This window comes from Varroa jacobsoni, unplaced genomic scaffold (genome assembly GCF_002532875.2).
Source record: "Varroa jacobsoni isolate VJ856 unplaced genomic scaffold, vjacob_1.0 contig00845, whole genome shotgun sequence".
Taxonomy (NCBI): Eukaryota; Metazoa; Arthropoda; class Arachnida; order Mesostigmata; family Varroidae; genus Varroa; species Varroa jacobsoni.
In genome coordinates this window covers 14,915-38,580 of record NW_019214539.1, presented here as the reverse complement: position 1 = coordinate 38,580, position 23,666 = coordinate 14,915, and the positions used below count along the sequence as shown (strand labels likewise).

Here is a 23,666-nt window from a genome sequence, read left to right as displayed (position 1 = left end):
TAACGAGTAGTAAGGTAGCAATATGCTGTTGACTTCATCGCTGGAATTGAACTGAAGCCAGCGACGACGAACCGCATATAAGATTTGAATTTACGCGCCTATAGCACGCCCGTTAGCAAACGAGCTTACACAGTTTGAGTTTTGTGGTTTATCGTTATCTACAGTGTCATACTGTCGGGTTTTTGTAACTGTTGATACAAACTAGTACTAATAATAATCGCTGATTCTATTAGAAGGTTTGCAATCCCGGCAAAAAACGGACTGACTGCTCGATATGTAGGTGTGTACCTGGAAAATATAGTTCTGCTTCGCGCATCGCCGGAGGCACTTTTCAAAGTAGATATTCGCTGAACGAAAATTTGGCAATGCCTTTTACTAACAATCGGTAACGCTCTCTGGTAGAATTAGTAAAACCAGAAGACACTTATGAGACATGTGATTCGTTCACGCTCGTCGGTTCCATATACTGAACGCTTGCGGGCAACGAAGGCAACGAAGAAATTTTCCAGTTAAAAAAAAATTTTGAAAATCGTCATGAAGCCTCTCTGATTGTTAGACGAAGACCTTCCCCCTGAAATCTAATTGCTTGCCTTCGATTAAAGTAACGCGCGTCGTATCGGCTAGTTGATTGACTGGCATTAGAGGAAAGCCGTACTGCAACCGCAAACCTATTAATGTGTGTCTACCTGCTAATGCTTCCTTGCCTGTCCTGTTTTCAAATGTCGAAGGCATTGAACAAGTGCTACTGAGTGAGGAGCGTGTTTCTAACGTTAACTGCTACAGCCGCTATGGCAGCACATGCATGAGACATGGCGCGGCTGTTGCCTGTACGGCTCCTGGCGCTGTTATTGACGTCGGTCTTACGCGCGTCTAAAATGTCAACTGTCCTAGACCCGTTGAAAAAAAAACACCCCAATTTACCGTCCAGCCAGTTTGTCCTTCGCGAGAACTTTGTTCTGTTCGTTTCCTGTATCCGGGTCCCCGCGCCGACTCCCATATCTTATCCGTGGAGCCTGGAGCATGAATCACGAGAAAGGAAGGGTCGCCGCTGCTGCTGCCACGTGCATTCACTTATGCCAGTTTGTTCTGACAAGCAATAGGTATACATATTTGGAAGAATACTTTTGCGTCCGTCGCCAACAGCTGGCAGAGATGCAAATAAAAGCGTGCACGCAATGGCTGTATGCCGAAAAGATACACAACATCTGGCAGCATTAGATGTGTTGCGCTCGATTCTTCTTGGACATTTTTATATGTACCATTATTGTAACTAACTTGACTCATAACATTTTCTTGTTGTCGGTATTTTTAGGTTGAAATAAATATGAAAGGAACACAGTACGCTGGGATGTTGAAGAAGGAGATTTTTTGTTGAGCTGGCAGAAACTACTGGACAAAATAAAAGAACTTCTTCGAAATATTTCTAAATCGCGATAGCTAACACGTACGTCTTCATTGTGTTATTTCTTGATTTTATATCTCCTGTGTTATGCGCCGAAAAGCATAAGATAAAGGGGAATGCTTTGATACTATTGTGTACTACGAACAGGAAATGGATTTGTAATGAAGATTGTTTCAAGGTACGTCCATGACCCACCACTAATTTCTTGGCAAGTGCAACCCTTTGGAAGGGAACCGCATGATTCTTAAATATTATAATTTTACCAAGAAGTTAGTGAAGTTCGTACGGATGTTTGTTTTAGTGTAAGAAGCTAAAATGATGGTGCCGAGTGCGGAACTTAGCTCGGCGCTTAGTTACCCGCTAATTAAAGTAAAAGCACGGTTGTTGAATATATCGATCAAACTTTGAGGACTGCAGCCATGTTTCTGTGTATTGGCTATAGTGAAAAAGTATTGTGAAATAGCAGAAAAGTTCGTTGATGCTTATTTGCAGGACTTCAATTGAACTCCAGTCAGACGCCATCCGGGCTGCTGCCGGTGTGCACACATATGAAACCCAAATCAGTAAGTGGTCAATATTACTCTATTGGGAGACAACACACAGCAGTAAACCGAAACAAAAATGTCACAAGGTCCTAGATCGACCAGCGCCCACCTGAGATTGCTAGACTAATGTAGACATTAATATTGACAATAACCAATGAGACGAATCTTTGTTTTTTTTTTTATAAAATAAATTTTCTACGTTATATTTTTACAGAAGTTTTAGGCGACGGTATCTATCAAACTGCGTTCAGAACACACAAAGAAGCATAATCACATCCTAACTTTCTGACTGTAGCTCTGTGTAAATGCTGCACAAACAATTGCCAACTGCTTGTTTATCAGTTGATAATATAGACACATAGATTCGAATCTTCCTGATTTGTGCATACTTATGCCTTACTACTTACTTAATAAAGCTCACCTACCTGAAAAATATGCTTTCCCGGCGAAATCCACCGATATATCGTGATTGGCATTCCAGATGCCTCTCCGCTGCGCATCCTCCAGAATGTAGAAGGGGGCCCCATCCGACGAGTTGTTCAGATGAAACCATCGGACGAGTACCGGTTCATCGGCCAGTTCAGAATCAATGTCGCACGGAAGATTGGCAGAGCCGCCAGCTTCTGCTGATACGACTAAAAACAAAACAATAACAACGAAAAGACAAAATCATTATTATTTTAGTCTGTCAATCATGCGGTTTGATTTTGGGTTACGACTTGATGTTACGCTTTCTGGCGTTGGGCCAGTACCATTTCCTTCAGAATCATGTATTTAATTATTTTAACGATATCTGTAATAATGAAAATGATTGATAATAAATAAATAACAAACTATGCGTGTCTGTATAATCCTATACGCTGACCGAGGACCCGAGGCTTTACACGAATTTCCTCCTTGAAGCCGACGATATCCCTGCTACTGTCTTTGATCGCAAATTAATCCGCATCAAAGTTCTACGACGTTACTTCATATTACATGTCTAAGCCGAAATATCCGGATAGACGATTCCCGTCATTTGAGTGAATGTCGGGTCATATTATGGAAGCAATTCTCTCAGCGAAGTCAGCCTACCGTTGTGAACGACCTCGCTTGGCTGTACTGCGCGAGCAGAATCACTGAAATTGGTTCAGCTAAACTGATCTTCGCATGATTTGCAACGGATTTGTTTTAGGAGGTCCATGTTCTTTTGTGGATCCTGTCAATCTGCCAAGAAGGCAAACTGTCGAAGGCCGATAGACACATCGCTTTCGGAACTACAATAAATTCTGGATCAGGCCCACAGCGGTTCGGAAACGAACCAGCTAACAATCGTCGTTAAATTTAAATAAACAAATAAATAAAATAAACAAAATAAATAACCTTCAAAACGCGTTACGATGTTGTTTATCGTATATTGATGTTACTCAGCGAGATAACGTCTACGATTGTTAAAAGTACGATAAATTGGCAAATATCAGCTTACTTATCAATGGTACCGTTATTCCATTATTGAAATAGCGTTGGGTAAATATAAGGCAGCTGAGCAGTAGATGCACTAAATCGCTGACATGGTACGTACGAAAAATATTGCGATCTGTTACAGGAGAGTAGGTGTCCTATCAATGTTACTTGAGTTAGACCCAACATATAGCCGTTGTCGTAGCCTATAACGACGAATAGATTCAACTGAATTTTTGCGTTTTAAATACTATGCTTACAAATTGCACGCTTTATGGCGTCTGAAAGCTTAGAGGCTTTACACAGTTTTTAGCAACGCAGCTGATCCTCCCGCATAATCGACGTCCTTTGTTCCGAATCCTTTTTGCGTTGCTTTTGTATTTTCATGTCAGTCTGAGATTGGTGGTGGTCCGTATGCCGGCTGAACGTTCCCGTGTCCAGCAATCTGGTGGCCTTAATACGCGGCGAGCATGGTCAACGAGCAGGACTTACACTGAACATGTAAGACACGCTCTTGTCCAACTGAGCTAATGGTTGTTATGGTGGCGCTAAAGATGTTAAAAAGTTAACATTAGATCCCGCACGGCAAAGATTTAGCTGGCACGACCCATTCAGCCAGGCGTATTGATATGGCGGGAGATATGCTCTGACATCTCTAACTCTGTACCGGGGTCTGTACGTGTAAAGGGTCTTTGGTTTTTAGAGGTTTGGCCAGCACCAACTGAGGTAGCATATCCAAACACCGTTTTTGGTGATTATGCCCTTGCCTACCAGTAGCCATTTCGGCGAGACCGGAAACTTTATGTAATAGGCAACGCTTGAGCATCAGGCTTTAGTGAGACAAAGAGCATACGCCATTATTTAATATCTGTGCCGGCCAGGGTTCCACTGCTTCATCGCTTCTCCTACGCAGACGTTGATACTTACCACAGCTTCTATAGGCAATAAGTAGACCTGACATCCCCTATAGTCAAAATGTACCCTGGAGCATCTTTCTCAGCTATGACAGTACACAGGCAATAATAATAACAGTAAGTTTAATAATGGTGATTGCTAATCAACTGGAAACCAAATAATTATCTAGAGTACAGACAAGCTCCAGAATTAATCGGGCGAGGCAAGTTTACATATATATATATATGCGTGTGTGTGTCTGTGTAGTTTAATAAAAGTTGCTCAGTGTTAATGAAAACGACAAAAATGGGCGACAAATCTAGCTTCATCTATATACAGCCTACCATATGTCCCTTCTTGATACTTTATATAGAGGGAAAAGTACCAACTGTATGTGCATACAACCGACACATTTTAGTATTATGGTACAGGTAAGCAAAGCTTCCGCTGACTAGCGAACATTCTAGCAGTTATGTCGCTTGGATTTGATACAAAAGTTATGTTTCAAAAATGCGCAGAAACAGGACATATATTCCTAATAAGTTTGGGCTCCGGAACCGAATTCAGCTGCATTTGCCCGTTGCCCGTTGCTGCATGGCCCGAAGCCAAGAGAACAAATGTCTAAGACGCACATGACAGGCGAACATTAGGTACACTATAGCAGTCTTTTTCATGTACACAGGATGTCTTGATGTAATATAAATGTTTTTTCTTTTCAAATCTTCGTATTGGTGCCTTTTTAAGTTCGAAGAAGGACGTGCTCAGGAATCCAAGCACTAACCAGCCGCCAACAAATACAAAGCATCATATACGTAACTGGAGGAAGAATACGATATGTCGGATCCATCTGCATCTGTCTGTCCAACTGGAATCCTCAATCGGTCCTGATACTTTTTAACCGCTGGTCCTAATAGTTGCCACAATGTTATTCAACATGCTACCCGTTCACTGTGACTCTACAGGTTAAGTTAGCCGATGCCAGATTGTATGCCGCGAGGAAGACTTCGATTGGCACAGCCTGAGTCCGCGTAATGGCAAGCACCGTATGTGCTGGGCATATGCTATTGATGCGAACGAATTGGGCCAACAGATACACTAATCGTCCATCGACAAAGGCCCCGGTCGTATTCGCCGTCAGGATAATGTTGCAGAAAAGTGGATTGCCCACCAACACCATCTGTCTCCCCTTGGCCCTCCCTCGTCGACTAGTTGTAGAAGCGGTATTGTCACTGCCTGGTAGACAATACGCGTATGCCGCTTCTGCGCTAATGTAGTAATGGCCTATAAATCTAAGCGCTTAGTAGGATAATGTGCTAAAAAAAAAAAAACTCACCTCGTATTGCAGATCGATCGCGATTGTTGACGAGGAAAAACGACAACATAAACAGCAGCGACAGGGTATCCATTGTCAAATGTCGTTCAAGTGTATATTACTATTATCGTATTTGATAGCTGCCATTAGAGCGTTGATACTTGTTGTTGTTGCTGTTGGTAACTATGATAATCAACTTGTGTTAGTTTGTTAGTAATAAATTTTTATTGCCTCGCAGTTCGCCTGTGATTACACAATTACCGTGAGTCCGGATAATGGCAACGCATTACTGCAACACTCAGCAACAATCGCAGCATAAATCAGCTCCAGCAACGAGGCGTTAATACTGGTTTCCCGTCAATGTCTGGTAAAAGCTAGCCGTATACACAGATATAAGAAGACTTTTGCCGTCTTCTTATATCTGTGTGTTCCATGCTTGTCCGCAGTATTTGAACACATTGCTTTCGCAAACGTTGCTTATAGAATTCAGCTTTTTTCTTTCGTCATACGCAAAGCGTTGCCAAGCGATCGTTATAAAGTTACAGTGGCAGCAGTAACAACAACCATTGGAGCATTGGTACCGCTGCTGCCATCTGCCCTAGTTTGGAATACGGACGGGTTCACCACCGAACTTAACTGCACTTTGACGCTGCGCTGCTCACAACACTTCCACTTAGCTTTCTACTTAAGTTGTAAAGGAGAGGAAAAACTAGGATTTTGGCGGGATACAGGAACCCACCAAAAAGCCTGATCCCTTTTCACTTGTAACGACAACTTAGAGAATCGAACGGAACACCATCTACAAACGTTTGCTACGGTGTTACCATTTTTCTATGCGATCCTGCTCTAGCAGACCTGACCGGTTGTTGTTAGCCTGCCTGCTATGGTAATACCAGCCTAGGTCTTGTCAAATAGATGATAAACATTTATTTAATAAGAGGCATTAGTGTACCAAAAATGACCAGAACGTACTCGTAAGGCAGGGAAAAGTGTAGGTGTACCTTCGTTAAGTGGACCAGGGATTCCAAGAAAAATTTAATTAGTCAGATAGTATGGATGGTCAGAGCTTTCTCCTATACAAAATGCATCGTCATTGTAAAAACTCTTATGGATTCGAAGCATGATATCGTTGATTATCTAATCGCCCACCATTTCTGAATCTGAATCTACGCGCCTGCATTAGCGAACTTTCCTGGAAAACTAAAATGATCTTTATTAACACCTGCAGCGAAACACGGACGCGTTTTCTTCCCAGCGTACAAGATATATGGCACTTAGTTCGACGTTGTCATGTGAAGTATTGCCCAGAAAAAGAAATTTTCAATGAGCTTCACGGACGTTGCTATCATTGTTGTAGATGACGAGCGATGAAATTCAATGAATTTGAAGTAATGACGTTTCGGCGTATTGCCTTTATCTGTGGTTATGTTACTTGCAGGCACAGGATATGGTAAACAGAATGTAGAAGGTTGGATAAGGTAGGCGACAACTACCACTGCTGTTATGCTGCCATTATATCGTTACATCTTAATTATTTCGAGATCTTGCCACGTAGATAAATTTAAGTCATCGAATGCTTAGCTGTGTGTGGTTATATGACTATCTATGTGAGACATACACACATGGTGATTATTAAAATTGATTACGTATGATTATAACTAAGTTAATAGTTGTATGTATATATGTACTCTATGTGTTTTCGTACACGCAACAACTAGAGTGAATCCGTCATGGAACGGTGAAAAGAGGCGCTGGCGAGGCGACAGAGAGGAAACATTGGTGTCGTTGAATCCCTAAAACAGGTAAACTTTTACCACAGTCGGATATCGTGCCTCCCAAGCACCCTCGGTCGCTATATAATTTTGAAGTTTTTTGAAGTGGTGGAGGCGGCTACACTGGGCTCAGGCAAGCCGTTTAAAAGGAGACCGGTCGCTAGTAGATCAATGTTAATTAGGCCGCGATCAATATCATCGACCATGAACGTAGTCGATGTAGCCCTCCTATATGCCGATGAAATGATGCGGCAGAACCCATGAATACGTCTAGTGGGGAGTTCTGAGCCTGCCAGTTACCACGCGAAGAGGAGAATTAACCCATGACGAAATGCTTCGTCGGCTAATAGGCCTTCCACAAGCGAGCCAGTTACTTTAGACTTGGGCAAGACCTGATACGAGGGCGGCATAATGCTAAGCCTAGCCGATGCAGATTTACGGAGCATAGAGGAGGGCTGTAAAGGGCACACAGAATTCGGTTAGTGGTGCATCGAGCAAAGTGGATGCACTGCGACATATTCATAAGGTCCTATTTGCTGTAACCGGCACAGCCTCTTCATCTTACAGGATATGTAGAGTGCAAGTGAAGAAACGACGGCGGTTGCTTGTAAGAAGGTAAGTGCAATCAAATAACAAGCTAACTGACCAGATAAAAACGATGATATGTCGGCGCCCGTCGTGTGTGTTGATGCGTGGCACGCTATATGTTCTCAATAACAGAGCAGATGATTGGTATACTCGTGAGCATCAAAAACGATCCGGCAATGCACGTCGAAGGGCGTATATACGGCAAAGAATAGTTTTTCATGCAGCCATTTCTAATAAAGGAGAATTATTACAAACATAATTGTTAGGCAATATAAAGAGTGTCGCAATTTTCTGCGAGTTATTAAACATAGCTCCTCGGGCAATCTACGAGGATTATCTCATGAGCCCGTGCATTCAGAAAATAATAAATCTAGTGTTGAGATTCAGCGCATACAGTCACTGGTCTTCCTCAAGTAGAGTTAACGTTGGATTTAAAGCTAAGGCGGAAGTCACTAATTAAATTGTAGTAAACAAATGCGGTACTTATTTTTCGTCGAGCTTTCTCGCGTCTAAATACTCTTCCAAAGTTAAAAAGGTTCTCGGGGATCTGTGATTTCACTAACTTTCACTTGCTTCTCTGTGAAAATAATCTTCAGCTAATCTGCTGCGATCAGTTTATGACGATTTCATGTTACGCAGACTAAGCACCCTTGTTCCTGTACGTGCTAATCCATGACTGTTTCGTCGAAGATGTTTATTTCGCTACGCGTAGGCACGCAAATGTCGTTTCGCATAGATCTTTAGGTTTCATAGGAAGACACCATGATACCATTAAACCCTTGCGAAGATTTCCTCTAACATCTTCGAATGGCAGCATTTTGTGCAGTTTTCTGCTGAAGGAAACAACAGGTTCCCCACGTTGCCGACATAGCGGATGGCGCATCCTGAAGGATAACTTACATAAAGAGTATTTTCCAGACCTCGAAGCAGCTCTGTGTCCTAGTTCTACCGCACTACACCAAACCAGCTTACTATGCTAACATATAATTACATAAAGCTATTAGTTCACGCGTGAGAAGATTGAAGCGAAGTCCAGTCTGAGCTGTAACACAGTCTGAGAGTTCCGGATAAACAGAGGGTTAATTGTACGTGTTGTTTTCCGAGAAATAATTATACCTAAGCAACTACTACCACCACTCTCGATAAACTCATCAATGTTTTCGTAGCACATCTTAGTTCTTGACCCTAAAGCTGTGCCCATTTGATTTTCTACTCAGTCATAAGCCTGTACACGCCTCCTCTCAAATCCCTCCAGCTCTCCTATTAATATTTAACTTCAATCAGAGTGGCGTTGTGTTAACTAAAAATTCTGTTGTCGAAAAGGGACAGCGATGTCGCGCTACACCTAGCACGTTAGAAATCTTGAATGCCTTGTGAAAAAACAAGGATTACGTCGTCCTGCATACATATATGCTTCCCAGACATTGTTTGAATAAAAACTCTCCCCCTTTTTGTGAGCTCTTCCCCGATGTATAAGCTGCCCTCATGTGTTTTTGGCGTTTCCAATGCATAGCGCTGTTTACTGCTGGCGGCGATCTCGTACGATTTCAATTGCTTGCCGGAACTTAAAAATCACCCTTGACGACATCTTAGCAAGTAAATCACTAATGCGATGGCGGACTGTATTAATGAAATAGGGTAGTTGCAGCGGGTAATCGCCTTGGCCAGGAAAGGATATTAGGAAAAATGTACCTATTAGCACTTTAGAAGCGACTTCCCGTCCTTGCCATCAGGCGTGCGCTCACCGCCCATTGGGGACAAGCTGGATCATCAGGGAAACTGAAGTCGGGAGAATAGCGTTTCGAGAATTAACGCCCGTCCGAAAGCGGTAGCAAAAGACCCGAAAGCATTAGATATTGTCACAGTAAAGATAAGCACTCTTGTAGAGCATTTACCAGGCACAAAAAAAGACCACTTGTTTTTATAATTGTCGCATGTTCTGCATAGAGATATAATAATATTCGGCCTAAGATAATGAACACACTTTGAGTATTAATACCTAAAAAATAAGTATTTAGTTTCGTATGGCAAAAGCAGCAAAGTATATAATGAAATAAAATGCAGTTTTGGTTCTATCGGTATTTTACATTCATTGCAAATGTAGTTCCTGATGTATTTAATTAAGCGAATATTAAGGTTAAACGACTGTTGCTGCCTGACCTGTTTTTAGTACGAACTATCGCACATGTGTTAAATTAACCTACTTCATAGATATATTCATTCCTCCCTTACACGACCAGGATACCACCAAGCACCGCCTCAACGTAAACTGAAGCAGGGTTGCTCGGTGTGAACCTAGACTGAGTTATCTGTTTGAGTTACCCTGTTTTATCTAGTAGTATTTATTCAGTTATTCTGATCTAGATACGTTGTCTCAATTATCCTATGACTGAGTAGCAGGTGTTACCACTCGCAGTTGGTTTGCCATCTTAAGCTGAGACTGATCTTTATTTCAAAGCCCTATGAAAAGATTTAGGCCGCTCGAGAAACCGATCTAGTAGGCAATGTATGTCTGTTTTTTTAATTTTTTTTTTGGAAATTCTCAAACTGTATCATAGAACTAATCACGTGCAATACTATATTTGGCCATATGGCAGAAAGTAGGATTTGTTTCAAAATTTCATTCGACATTACATAGAGTTATAAAAAAGAAAAATCGGCAACTTTTGCATCCAGATGTCTCAAAAATTTTTCACACTTGTTAATAGAACTGTTTACAAAAACTTATTCGTAAGTTCCATTAGGGTCTATGGAAAAGTTTTTTCTGCGTTCGAACAGAAATAAGATTTCCCTACTGCCATAGTACTTTCTGCCGAGTCTCTACGTAAGAAATCGTATATATATATATATGTATGCACCAACACTGACTTGACAATATAGCGACTTAAGTTCAACAATGATCATGGCTTTCCTTTGTTAACGCGAACTGGTAAAATGAAATTATGTCGTTTTTGAAGTTCAGACGAGAGATGAGAAGAACATACATAGCTAAATAAGAAGCAAACTTGCATTTTACCAATAACATGATACATATTATTTAGTACGATTTAAAAGAGGATTATATTAAATCAAAGTTTGAAACAACTGAGTGCCGGTTAGCTTAGAACAACGAGATTTCAAGTTGGTCTGTAAACCCTTTTCTGATGCTATTTTTTCGCCGTTACCCCCTAAATAAAGTGAAACTAAAAATACGTTGAGTTTAGCAATACTAGATAGCTTATACGTTATCATAATTATTAGTATAAACACTTCTAATTGTAACAATGACGCTGCCCTGAGCGCATAAGATGTCCGAAATAGTATGATTGACTTACATGCCAGGGTTCTGCAAGCCACCGTGCAGCTGGCTACGTATAACTTATTCAAAATCTGACGGTGGACTGAAGTAACCCGTCTTGTCTGCAAGACTAATCTAATCTGGGATCGCGCATAAGTGCTTCATCGTCAAAGGTGTACGCAAAACATACGGTTAACCTACTAATTATCATAGCCTAAGGTAACGAAAGTTACTCAATGAACAAGTATAGTACTGCTTCATGATCACACAAACGCCATGCAACTGACTGGTGGCATCCTGAAGTATGTCAGCATTGCCGACCGCGAACTTCAATAGTGGAAAACAGTATACTTATTGCATATCATTTGGTGATAAAATGTCGACCTTCAGAAAGATTACGTTCTTTTTAGATTTACTGAGTCTCAGTAGCGGGCCGCATTCTAATCAAATGAAGAACATTTGCGTAATAGCAGCTAGAAAATTGTGTCTATCGCTGGCTTCCACTGCAGCCGCTGCCCGGGCGGTCTTCTCAGCGCCGAGCTGTTTAAGCCGACCTCAGCATGTTAGTAGGCGTTCGGGGGTAGATTAATGGGGTCGGTTGACTTCACTAGCCAGGCTAACCTCGTAGAGCCTAGATAGTTGCTAGCTTTCTAACAGATAGTGGAGTCTGGCGTAAGTTAGTGATTCTGGGCACGTTTTTGGGTGTCAGTTTAACGGGTGGTGCATCATTGAGTCTTGGCAAACGACGAACTAAATAGTCTACCGGTTGACCGACAGTAGCCTATGCCCCAAGCTGTGTCCTGACAGCCCAGTATTCTAATATATCATTATTAATTGTATTAATGTGGAGTGCTGCAAGAACTATAGGCAAACATAATAGTATATCGTCAAGCGCCGTACTATCATTATCTACATCCAGTAAGATAATATATGTTTGTTGACTCTCTCGTTCGTATCTGTCTCTCGCTCTCTCTCGATAGACAATTTTAACAGTTTGACGCTGCACAAACGCAGCCGTTAGCCTCCGTAGGCATTGTGGTGAGAGTCACCTGCCTCTACTCAGTTGAACGTTAATAATCACTGCAGTGTGATGTTTATTATGATCTAGGATGTCTTCATGCGTATTCAGATTGAAGCTCGCCTGAGCTGAACTGCTGTGTGGATATCACGCTTGCCGATGTTTATAACCATAAGACATGACATAGTAAATTACTTTCGAGGAAGATTTTTGCGCAGAGGACGGTCGTAGTAGCCATGTCTTCACTAGCTACAACGAATCACGCGCCCAAATTGAAAAACTGAGCATCGATGGAAATAACGAATCAATGCGTACAACTTTTTACAACGATTGTAGATTTGATAAGTTAACAATATATATGGTAGGTCGGTTGTTCCACCGCAGAGATTAATAAGTGCTATCTGTTGGACACATTTTACGGATAGAGACGTTCTGTCAAGTTACCATTGTAGTGGATCAGATAAGCAGCTCGAAATAGACAGGGGGCGCTTCTAGTGATCATCTCTTCTAACTGAAGTGAAAATACCAATTAGACTGACTTCAGCGACGACAGATTTTTCTCCATAAAAGCACGGACTAGATATGAAGCTAAGTGACTGTTTGACGATATTTCGAATGCTAAATTTAGGCCAACATTGCGTTTAGGCCTTCACTCGAAGACGAGAAATCGGTCTCTATCGAACCACTGCAAACGGTCATGTGTCATCGCATTTATTTGCAGTAGATCGATCGCTTTGATGAAAGGTGACATAATCTTTTGTGTTTGTTATTAATTCCTATTTGGCTAATTCTAAGTAAATCTTACACAATCACATCGTGTTGAATGTTGTACTAGAGATGAATTGAGGTTATCGTAAGTTACGCGCCAACATGCAAAAGTTCACATTCATTGAAGACACGCCTGCTCACGATCTGAATTGTCAAGCGTTTGGGCTCAGGGAAGCGTTCTGTACATAACTGAAACCCACAGATTTCAACTCGTTTCTCTTAACGCGTCCCGGTGTATTGGAACTACTCCGACGTATTATCTCACGCTCCCAGAGCGTATCCCAGACAGATTTCCTACCAAATACGTTCGACTTATAGTGCGGCCAGTGCGGGCTGTTATCTAAAGTGCCCGGCAGATGAGAGATTGGGATGAGAGTTCAATGGCTTATCATACGTATAGTATCAAGTAACTGTATGACATTGTATTATATTTTTATGGCATCTACTATTAAATCATTGCGTTTTCGATCTAAGTGCTGCCGTTTGAGTACCTTTTACACTGGCCGGTTTCTAAAGGAGGTACTCGTCTCCAAGCAAATGTCGAATCGACTAGGTACTTAACCATCAGTAGAGTTTATTCTAATTAGTACAAGGAAATCACTGAAACTCTTCAAAATAGACCAACGAAAGGGACTAGAAGTAGTACCTAGCGTAGCTATGAAAAAGAACGTAAAAGCAAAAAAAAAATCTTTAAAAATCCATGTCCTTCTATAAGTAGCGCCAGTCCGTTATTGGCGCACACTTACTGTAATGTGCTATCTATACGCTTTGTTATTATAATATAAGTGACGCCAACAATGCTGCAACACGTACGACAAGGGAACATGTGCGTATGAAATAGGAATTAGAAAAAAACACTTTTTTTATAGCTATTTCAAACTGTAGCAAACTATTGTACAGTCCGACAAACGGTTGTCTACCTATTTCAGCAAACAACGTGCCAGATATAAGCCGTCTTTCGGTTCTCCTTGTATAATTGCAGCATGTTCCAAACCGCAATTCTTTTTCCCGCTTGCCTACCGAACACAAGAGCTCTCGTTTTTAATATCGCGTAAAATTGTAGACTAAAATCGTTATCAGCAGAAAACGGAGTCGGCAAGGTCACGGCGGTGTACAGGCCTAAAATAGGCTTTCTTGTACGAACAGGGTGTCGTGGCAAGCGTCGTTCTTTGGTCCGATCATATATAGGTGCAGAGAAAGTAGACAATGTATATACGGCAAATTATACGATTCTAAACAGTCCACAAATAGAATAGATATTTCCGGGAACATCGAACTCTACCGGCAATTTGCGACCGTTTACTCCAGAGACATGCAACAGTTCTAAACCTAATTAAGAGTGAGTTGATTTATTACCATTTCAACTTCCCTGATTCACCCAATTGCCGACATGAAGTGACAACAACATAGCTTCATAGCGTTGAAGATGAAAACCAGTATGGAATTCAATGGATGTGCCAAACACCATTGAGGTTCCGGTCTCAGTAAGGAAATTCACTAATCCCCGCCTGACAATCCTTAGTTTATCGTATATTTAAATGCAGGTTCGTTTGTCATCGTGCTAATATCTGCAAGCAATCCGTTTCGCTGCACGAATGAATATTAATTTATCATTGCATGTATGCATGCATGCATGCATGCTTCAAAGTAATCGTGTGTACTGACTAGAAACTGTACACTCTGCTAAATTTGCTATCACTAGCAACACGGATCCTTATAGCGTCGCTGTATATAGTTATATCGGACAATAGATTGTTATGTGGCACAAGCTTTATTCGTAGTTCAAATTGTTTCAAGGGTCTTGCTTTGTAACAATCAAAGGTTTTTTTCTCCGGGCATTTTGATATCAAACAGCAGCATCAGTAAGTTTATCTACTGATAGTAATTGTATTACTAAAATTCAATGTTTACCTTTCGCTAAAGCAAACCATTGCGTTCGCTCCCTTGGGAAGAGATCTTCGTATTAGCACTTGGTAAAACAGACGCTTGGCCCGTTCGGTTCAGCCCCAGTGAGTATCAAACTAAATTAGATACAATATATAATATAATTCGGATTTCCGCTATGCAATTGTCAGTAGGCTATACCTCTTTGCCTCGCTGAAAGATATCACAACCTTGACCACCCTATCTTGCAAATGAGGAAAGCCGACAGCTGTTGTCTGTATGTTACGCTTATAACGACCCGGAAAATATATACGCGCAACTTTGAGCCGCACGTTCTCTCTTAGGCTTAAGATGAGCATTATAATAATGAAGATCTATAATATAGAAGAATAATGAAGAGTTGATTCATGTCAGATGAGCTTTCGTGTTTTATAGTGTTGCAATAGTAGGCACTATTAGAAAAGCGCCTCGTTCGAATTTATCAAGCGACCAAATATGATCGTATGAGACATATGCTTAAATCTATTGCATTGCCTAACATAGTTAATTGCAAATCCTTTCGTAAGTTGTACAACGCTTTCTACTTGTGTACGCAATGCTTATGTAGATCACCTATTAAAATACATTATGTGTGTTTATATATGACTTACAAAGATCCAAGGGAGCACCTGTATATCTCAATTCTGAGCAATTATTCACACGGCTACCAAGCTGCGGGCCACGTCTAAGAAGGCGAACCAACATTCTTCCGTCGCTTGCGACGATAGAAGGTCTTGTCTTCCTTATTCCTTTATTCAACCTAGATCATATACCTCCTTAACCCAAACAGCCTTACTGTCACGTTGCTCGCCGCAGTAACGAAAACAAAAACGATTTACTGCCCGGAGTAATGATCATGAATACAATCATTAGTGAAAACAAACTATATAACTAAGTTTTTTTGCTAGAGTTCAACACCTACTGAATTGTTCATCCATTGGGAATAGCGTCCGGTTTCAGTTGATTTGCTGATAACCAAGAACACACTTACTTCCCGGCAAAGATGGCAAAGGTCCACCGTTTACCGCTAGCGGCTTCGCCCACTAAGTTCTTGTTAGCCATCTCCTCTGAACCCTCCCTTCCCGAGTGTTTTTGGACCGCCCGTCGTTTTCCTCAGCAAATATTTTCTCCTCAACGAAACACTATAGCGTCCACATAATCCTAATCGAAGCAGTATCGAAGTCTCAACGGCGGCGGCAAGTGTCATCTTGTAGTCGCTTGAGCGGACAAATTTTTCAATGTGAGGACAAAAAGGGGCGTGCTGCAGAGGCTGTTGGACTCGTACGCGTTGGTTCGGAAAGGTGCCAGTTCGCTGGCATGCGGGCTACCTCAGAACCGGCTGGTTGCGGGTGGAGTCGTTGCAAGCTAGCTAGAAACGTTACCCTTTGCTTAGAGCAGCACTAACACCAACACAAGAGAACGGTGACATGAAGCGTTGAAAACTACTGGGAGCAAATAGGAGCAGAAAACGGACGAAAAGCCGCCAGTCGCATCGAGGTGCACTTTTCTAGGTAATAGAGAAGAAAGCATTTTACGGGCGGCGCTTACTGAAAGCAACTATTCCTTTCATCTAGTATTAGACGCAGATAAGGCGGCAAAGCGACAGATTAAGAACAGTGCAGGTAAAATAGGGTAGATGGAGGAAAAAGCGGACCACAGGTAAAAAGCGTTTCCGAACAGGACAAATTCGTGGGTACACGCCGAGAGCTAGCGAAAATATAGCTGCCAATTCGTTTGATTTAGTCGCTTTGCCGCCGGCTACCGGGAATCTGATCCGGGATTTTTGCCTTAATTACGGAAATCACTCAAAGGATCAAAAAAAGGGGAGAAAACTGAAAAGGAAGCGCCCAAACAGACCAACGATCAACATAGTGTTTAGCGGTGTCAGCATGTCACTTTTGCCTTCAGGTGATACGTGCTCACATGGCGCTATTCCGCTAACACTATCATACGCCAGGTAGATGACGACAAACGGTAGACTTCACGCCAAGAACGTCACCGAACGTAAATTAGCAGACATTAATTGTAACATATGGATGCTACATACTGTGTTCGATACGACACAGCTTGTACCTAGATAATTATACGTTAATAGCTCATTAAGTTATGTTACCATAGGGTAAACATAGCAAAGATACTGTGTGAATTGCACTCGTGATGCTTGGCATTGGTCTACTCTAATGTCCTCAATCTTATCGTGTAAAACGCAGCATCTCGAAACGATTTTCCCAACCGTAGAAATCCTAAATAGTTAACTTTAACATCAATCAAAGCAAAGAAAGTTCTTGTGCTAAGAAAATTATCATGTTTTTGGCGCTACTCTCGAGCGATTTAGATCGTAAACATGTGAACCAACGTATTAACAAAAGAAATTCCAGGTTCAAAAGGAGTATTTACATATATATAATAAGTTGTACAAACTTATAATAGTTGATTGGTTAAATCAAATAAATTACTTGCGTAGGACGCTTGACTGCAGTAGAGTTCTTTTAGTTAGTCCTTGATGTGATAAAGCTCATGCTCACTTAGGTGACGAACTTAGCCTTCAGTTGACATACCTTAACGGTTATTCAAACGACAAATTGGCCAAATAAAAGAAACTAGTATGAGTGAATCTGAGAATGCGAAGAAGGTGTTCATTACGCCTGCGATTTCAGTATTAAAATGACATTTATCTCGAAGTATGCTAAATGCCTTCAGCGCTCGTGTGAGCTGCCCCGTCGTGTCGCGTTGCGGACACAGTAAAATCACTAGCAGATCTCGTTTTTAATTTGTGTTTTGCTGGAGTGTTTTTATAACTGTCAAAAAGCATTTTTAAAAACATACCACACCCTGTTTTGGCATGCAGCGAACCCAGCGGTCACAGTTTCCAGCACAAAGGCCGAAAGTCCTGATTCGGCATTCGGTGCTCGAGAATCATTTACGTCTCGAATTCGGGAGAGCAGGATACCACCTTACGTCGAAAAGAGATGTTACTATACTTCAAACTTACTTATGATGCTACGCTAACGAGCGTGAATGGGTGTGTTACTAACATTCAATGTGCGAGTAAGCCTCCTTTAGGTTCATGACAAATGTTGTTACGCTATAGTTTTTTTATGCTCAAAAAAAGCACGCGAAGCATTGAATAAATACAATTAAGATTGTCTTTTACCTAGCACTGCTATTGATTTTACTCCGCTGGCTTTAGCCGCTGAACCACAGAGCCTCTTCTACACGTACATATTTTCAATATCCTTCTCAATTAAAGCAGTGACTGTTACCCAATCACATCTGGTTGTAAATGCCGATAGGCTGTCGTGATCTTACAGATTTGAGCCATGAGCTCCAAAATAAATATCGGCGCCTTATAGGGTACCACAAGATAAAGTGCTTCGTTTCGAAATTGACCTCTATCTTTTGAAACACTCCGTAGATAAATTCTATGGGGGCAGCACGTCAGCTTTGTGGATGTAGACCCCTACTGCCGGCTCAGCGGCCAACCAGCGCGGTCGTTTCTTCTTGCTCTTCGCGCCGATATTGTGGCTTGCAAATTTTGTACGCGGTCGACAACACTTCAGATTAACATTCTTCGCACAGTGTCTTTGCTAAACAAAGTCAGCGTGCTCTTCTGTTCTAATTGCTCTACCCATGCTTTCCGATGTTTCCTTTCAAGCGTTTTCTCCCAATAGCGTAGACGCAATTAAGGATGGCACTTGGCAGAGAAAACGAGAATACATCTATTACTGCCGCCCCCTAGTGGCGTTGCCCTCACGTGAAACATGACGAAAAATATTTATTAAGATACCAATACGATTTGTGGCAAACATATTACGTATCGTTTTCTCTAATTGCACGGCGATATTTGCTCGCGGTTTCTACTTGCCCTTGCTTTATCGAAATGTGGTTAAAGCCGTACTAGCACAAGTCTGCAAACGATAGCGGTGATGGAAAATTGCCCAATTTACGATATGACGAGTGACGCTTTTATAGTGTTTGTGAAAATTTCCCGATTGCTTGCTTCAAGTCTTTCTACGCGTGACACTCTTTGTGCCCGTATGATAACTATGCGCCATAAAGTAATCCCTTTTTTGCGGACTGGGCCACTGTTCTCGGCTTTCCGGTAACGTCGCTTTCTTTGCCCGTGTGCTGTTAGGCCACTTGGTGTACGTAGAGCTAGCTAACAAATTGAATGCATTTGACCCCGCTGCTCATCTCAGTGATTGGAGCGGCCGGAACAGTAATGGTATGGAAGGGACCAACGGAAGCGAAAACTCTCGTTTCAATTTGCTGCGCGCTGACCATCCACCTTCCATAGCAGGTCTGTGTGGGTTTGGAGAGATGAAAAAAATCTGGATAACAAGTTCTCTATGAGCGCCGGTAACAAGTACCTTCGGACGCCCATCTAATCCGATAATCAGGCCTAAACGATATATTTATCCAGCGTAACGTTCCAGAGTAGGCGACGAGAAGTGAACAGAATTACTGAAAGCGCCGAGGAATACTTCGCTCTTAGGCGAATCCACCATGGAGAAAGGTCGAAGTCGCTAAGTGAGGCAGAGTAGTTCCCGTGATAGCTTAACGGGTAACTTGTTTGCCTGCGAATTTGAGAGACACATTGTAGTCTAGGTTTCTTTTGAACATAGACAGACTTCGTTTCACGCTGAGAGATAGCCGTCTGATGGAATGCCTAACAGCGACACCGGACGTAAAACTCGGCAGTGTAATTTGGTGGTCTGGCGAGTTAAACGTAAAGGAGAGACAATCAAGTAACGAAATCTAGCAGCACTGCCAAAAGGTCAAAGATGATCAACGAGCTGATTGATGATGAAGTGACAATGAGGTATAAAATCTACGTGATACGACATTATAATAGATAAGATGGGATAAAATTTTGATAGTGATTCCATTAAGACAGGATGGAGCAGGCTACGTGTGCAAATCGAATGAGAAGAGAAAACTTGAAAAAAACATAGAAGGCTCGTTATTATTTTTTTGACGTTTACAACGTATATGTCTAACAATGTTATGAAAGCCTTAAAAATTATTTACTATTATAAATCACTAAAATTAGCATACGGAGATTAGACGTACACATCTGCGAGAACTCTGTAAGTTGAATGTGCTGGATACGTCAGTATTCACTTCAAGATTTTTTCTCATGCAAACACTGGTCAATCTTATGCTCAGATACAGATTGCTCTGACATTTTTACACTCAAAAGTGGTAAAGGCTGACATACTCAATGTGCAATGAACTTGATCGGTCGGTAAAATTAGAAAAGAAAGCTTTCAAAGCAATTGAATGTTCTTCCATTGGTGAAAATGTGTGCCACCGACAATTTTCTTTCAGAAATAAGCGTTCTTTTAAGGCGCATTTATTAAAATTGAAGAAGCTATGTAATGACGCAGAGATCTTCGAATATGGCAGCCTTCCTACAGAAGGCTGCCATATTGGAAGATATCTGTCTCTTAGATGTAAATGCTATATATGTGTACAGAACAGCGAATAAAGAAAGATCACGAACAGTTGTTCTAATTCTTTAGGCTCAATGGCATTTCGGTCATAACCAATTCGAAACCGGTTTACTCTAAGGTACGTACCACGCACATTTGAGTGTCTTCCCTATGAGATGTCTCGCCTGAGCAGGCTCGTAATGTGATCGGACCTAGTAGGTAGTAAAGCTGGGCAAGGACAAGTGTTGCCTTAATACTATTCTAGACACAGACGTCGAAAATATGAAGCGAATCATTTTTTTTGGCAAAAAAGCTGGTGAAAGATTTGTTCTTCTCCAAATAAATCTTATAAGCTAGACAGTGAAATTTTGCAACCATAGTAAATATGAAGAGTGGCTGTATCAAATACGTGTGAAGATTTCGTTGTACGCACCACTATGAAACCGTGTGAAACGAACGAGCGCTGTTTACTACCCGACTACTTATATTTACTGCGTCTTTGTCATTAGCTTATGTTTGTTATGTACTTAAGCCGAAAAAATTAATGAGCCATTAATTGTAATCAAGAGCACAATGAGCAAAAACGTGTTTTTTTAGACTGGAAATATTTTCATGTTAGGAACACGGCTCCTCCCGTAATGAAAAACACGTTTTAACTGAATGATGAGAGAATAGATGAGAGTTTATACCATTTTGTGGGCCTACTTGTGAACGACGAGCTTGCTTTCGAGTTATTTCCGAGGTCACGTTAGCATTCAACAGATTTACACAAACCACACACGAGCTTCCGATTGCCATTAAAAGTAAACTGTAAAATAATGGTTCCAATGATGCCGGTTGTTATAGATTCGAAGAAGTGAGTTATTGACCGTTTGCGTCCAACCTTCGTTGAATTCAAGCGATAGGCGTCTCAGATGTACAGTCGTAGCTGCCTTTCTTTCTAATTAATTAGTCTCCCAATAATGACTTTTAGAGCACAAGATCGTCTCATTTCCCGGGTCGCGTCCAATGTAACGGCAGAACATGTCGAACGTAATTGAAAACTCTTCCTTATCCTAAGAAGAATGTCTCCTATCTGCTCGCTCAATATCAATCCAACGTATTTGCCATAAAAAAAGTGGTAATAGGACTAAAAGCGACTGAGAAACATTGCCCAACATTAGGTACTTGTAAATACTTACATAGATTCGGATACTGTTGACGACCATCAACACAGTTAGCTTCGTTATAGCATTCATGCCCAAAATAGCTTTCTAAATGGTGGCCGTTCATCACAACACCACCGAATTAACCGCATGCGTCAGCTACAGACAGGCCAATAGGGTTCTTCGCAGATATTTTTGTTTGAACGGGCTAGCTAAAAGTGGGACAGAGTTTCACCAACGAGATTGAACGAACTTAAATCTATGAAATGAAGCATTAGTTAAAATAAATAAGTAAAAAAAAAAGTATCTACCCATTATAACACGATTAGATACTACCGAAGAACTACTACCCCTGAGTTACAAAACGCAACTGAACGCTACCATGCAATCGCCATGATTCTAAGAATAAGCTATATATATATATATATGCTCACAAAAAGAGCTTCGGCACGCAGTTATAATAGAATCACAAGAAGCTCAAGAAATGAGATATTATAATTTGATTGGGCAAAAATGGCGCCATACCACATGCGAATCAGGGGGTCCCCTCTCGTTCGTGCGTTCATTCAGGTTCGTTTACATGGCCCGAAACTAACCGATCATATCGTTGTTTACGGCGGCAGCTGTTACCGTGGTATGATGGCGCTGATGATGGTGGTGTCTCTGCCGGCTATCCGCCAACTGTGTCTTGTGGTACGTCGAACCATGGCTGTTACTCGATCGGGTGCGAACCAATCCTGCCAACAAGGGTTTGTTTGCAATTGCCGCACGCGTCGGCGTCACACACAGTCCCACTAACGCCAGTGTCCCCATCGCAACGATTAGCGATGCTAACCAGCTATCACGTGGAGTGGGCATTGGGCGGCGTGTCGTATCAGTAGGAGAGAGCAAGACTGCTCTGTTATTGCGGTCGCCACTGGGCCCGTCGAGGACACTACCGAAGTCGAGCAAATACGCCATCTTCGAGCTCTGTACAAGAAGACGACAACACCTTTGTCCGTAAAGACATTAATTACTACTATGATCCGGCCGGCCTTGACCGAGACAGGAGGTCGCACGCTCGAATTCCCTCTCGGGTGCCGCTGATGGTGTCGAGGTCGTCGAGCTGAGTGATACAATGGGCGAGCGCAAGGGCATTATGTGCTATGAACAGCTACCTTTGCTGAAGGTGTTGGATATTGTTCCGGTTATGAGACAACGCTGTAGAATGCGTTGGTGCCATCAGTTGGTATGGTAGCGCTAACACGTTCTTTTCAAATCAGATCATATCCTCACGTCGTTGTATACTGAACACTCTGGCGACACGCCGCGATTCATTTGTCCCGGACAGGGTTAGTTATGATGGTGGCTGAAACCTCAAATGGACAGTGTTGCCTGAAGCGAATAAGCAATATCAAAAGAAACCCCACTTTCTAGTTTCAATAGCAAGAAGCACCAATTAGTTGTGGCTTGAAGTGTACATAGTACGTGGTATGTATAATATAACAGCCGTTGCACCGGTGGATAAATTCTCAATGCGCACTGTGTGAATCCGATTGGAAAACCGTGAACGACTGTCGTTCATTTTTCGTTATCGTTTACGTTTTTTTTTTTTTTTCGAGTATTATGGTTCAAACACCAGTCTTAGCCCAGATAAGCTAGCAAACTGTGTTCAGGTGTACCCACACATGCACATCACACTGGGCCGTTTCTGCGGTATCGCACGCATTTCGCACCAACATCAAAGGCATTCTAAACCTACCAATGACCGACCGCACAAAAGCACCATCTCACTTTCAGGACATAGCAAGCACGCTGGCGAGCAATCTACTGAAGTACTTGTCCAACTCGTGGGTTCACTAAGGGGTTTTTGGGAAAGGAAGCTCAAGGCAAGGGCTGGTGGAGAGGGCACGACAGTTCGAAGCTGAGGACGAAACCGATCGGACCTTATCCCTTATTTAAGAGGACGGCGAGATCGGGTGCAGGACAGTCAAAAAACTGACACAGCCACCTATTACGTAATATTTTGTGTAAAATTAGGCGCAAAATAAGCACAAAGTATGGAGTAACGTTTGTCCTTAACGAAATAGGTGCTTTGAAGACATAATCTTATTTTCCAGAATTTCACGCAACAGTATGTGTAATGTTTTCTTTTAGTTTCTTGTAAC

At 41.8% G+C, this 23,666-nt stretch overlaps 1 protein-coding gene across 2 annotated transcripts in view; it reads right to left on the bottom strand.

The window, feature by feature from the left end:
* LOC111271673 (uncharacterized) overlaps positions 1 to 23,337 on the bottom strand; it is a 39,658-nt gene extending 16,321 nt beyond the window's left edge. For both annotated transcript variants that reach the window (XM_022852621.2, XM_022852622.2), the window contains exons 1-2: positions 22,116 to 23,337; positions 2,373 to 2,582 (exon numbers count right to left, since the gene is read on the bottom strand). In XM_022852621.2, the coding sequence (XP_022708356.1) occupies positions 2,373 to 2,582; positions 22,116 to 22,479 (574 nt within the window). In that variant the 5' untranslated portion in view covers positions 22,480 to 23,337. The remainder of the gene's footprint in view (positions 1 to 2,372; positions 2,583 to 22,115) is intronic.
* Positions 23,338 to 23,666: the final 329 nt, after the last annotated feature.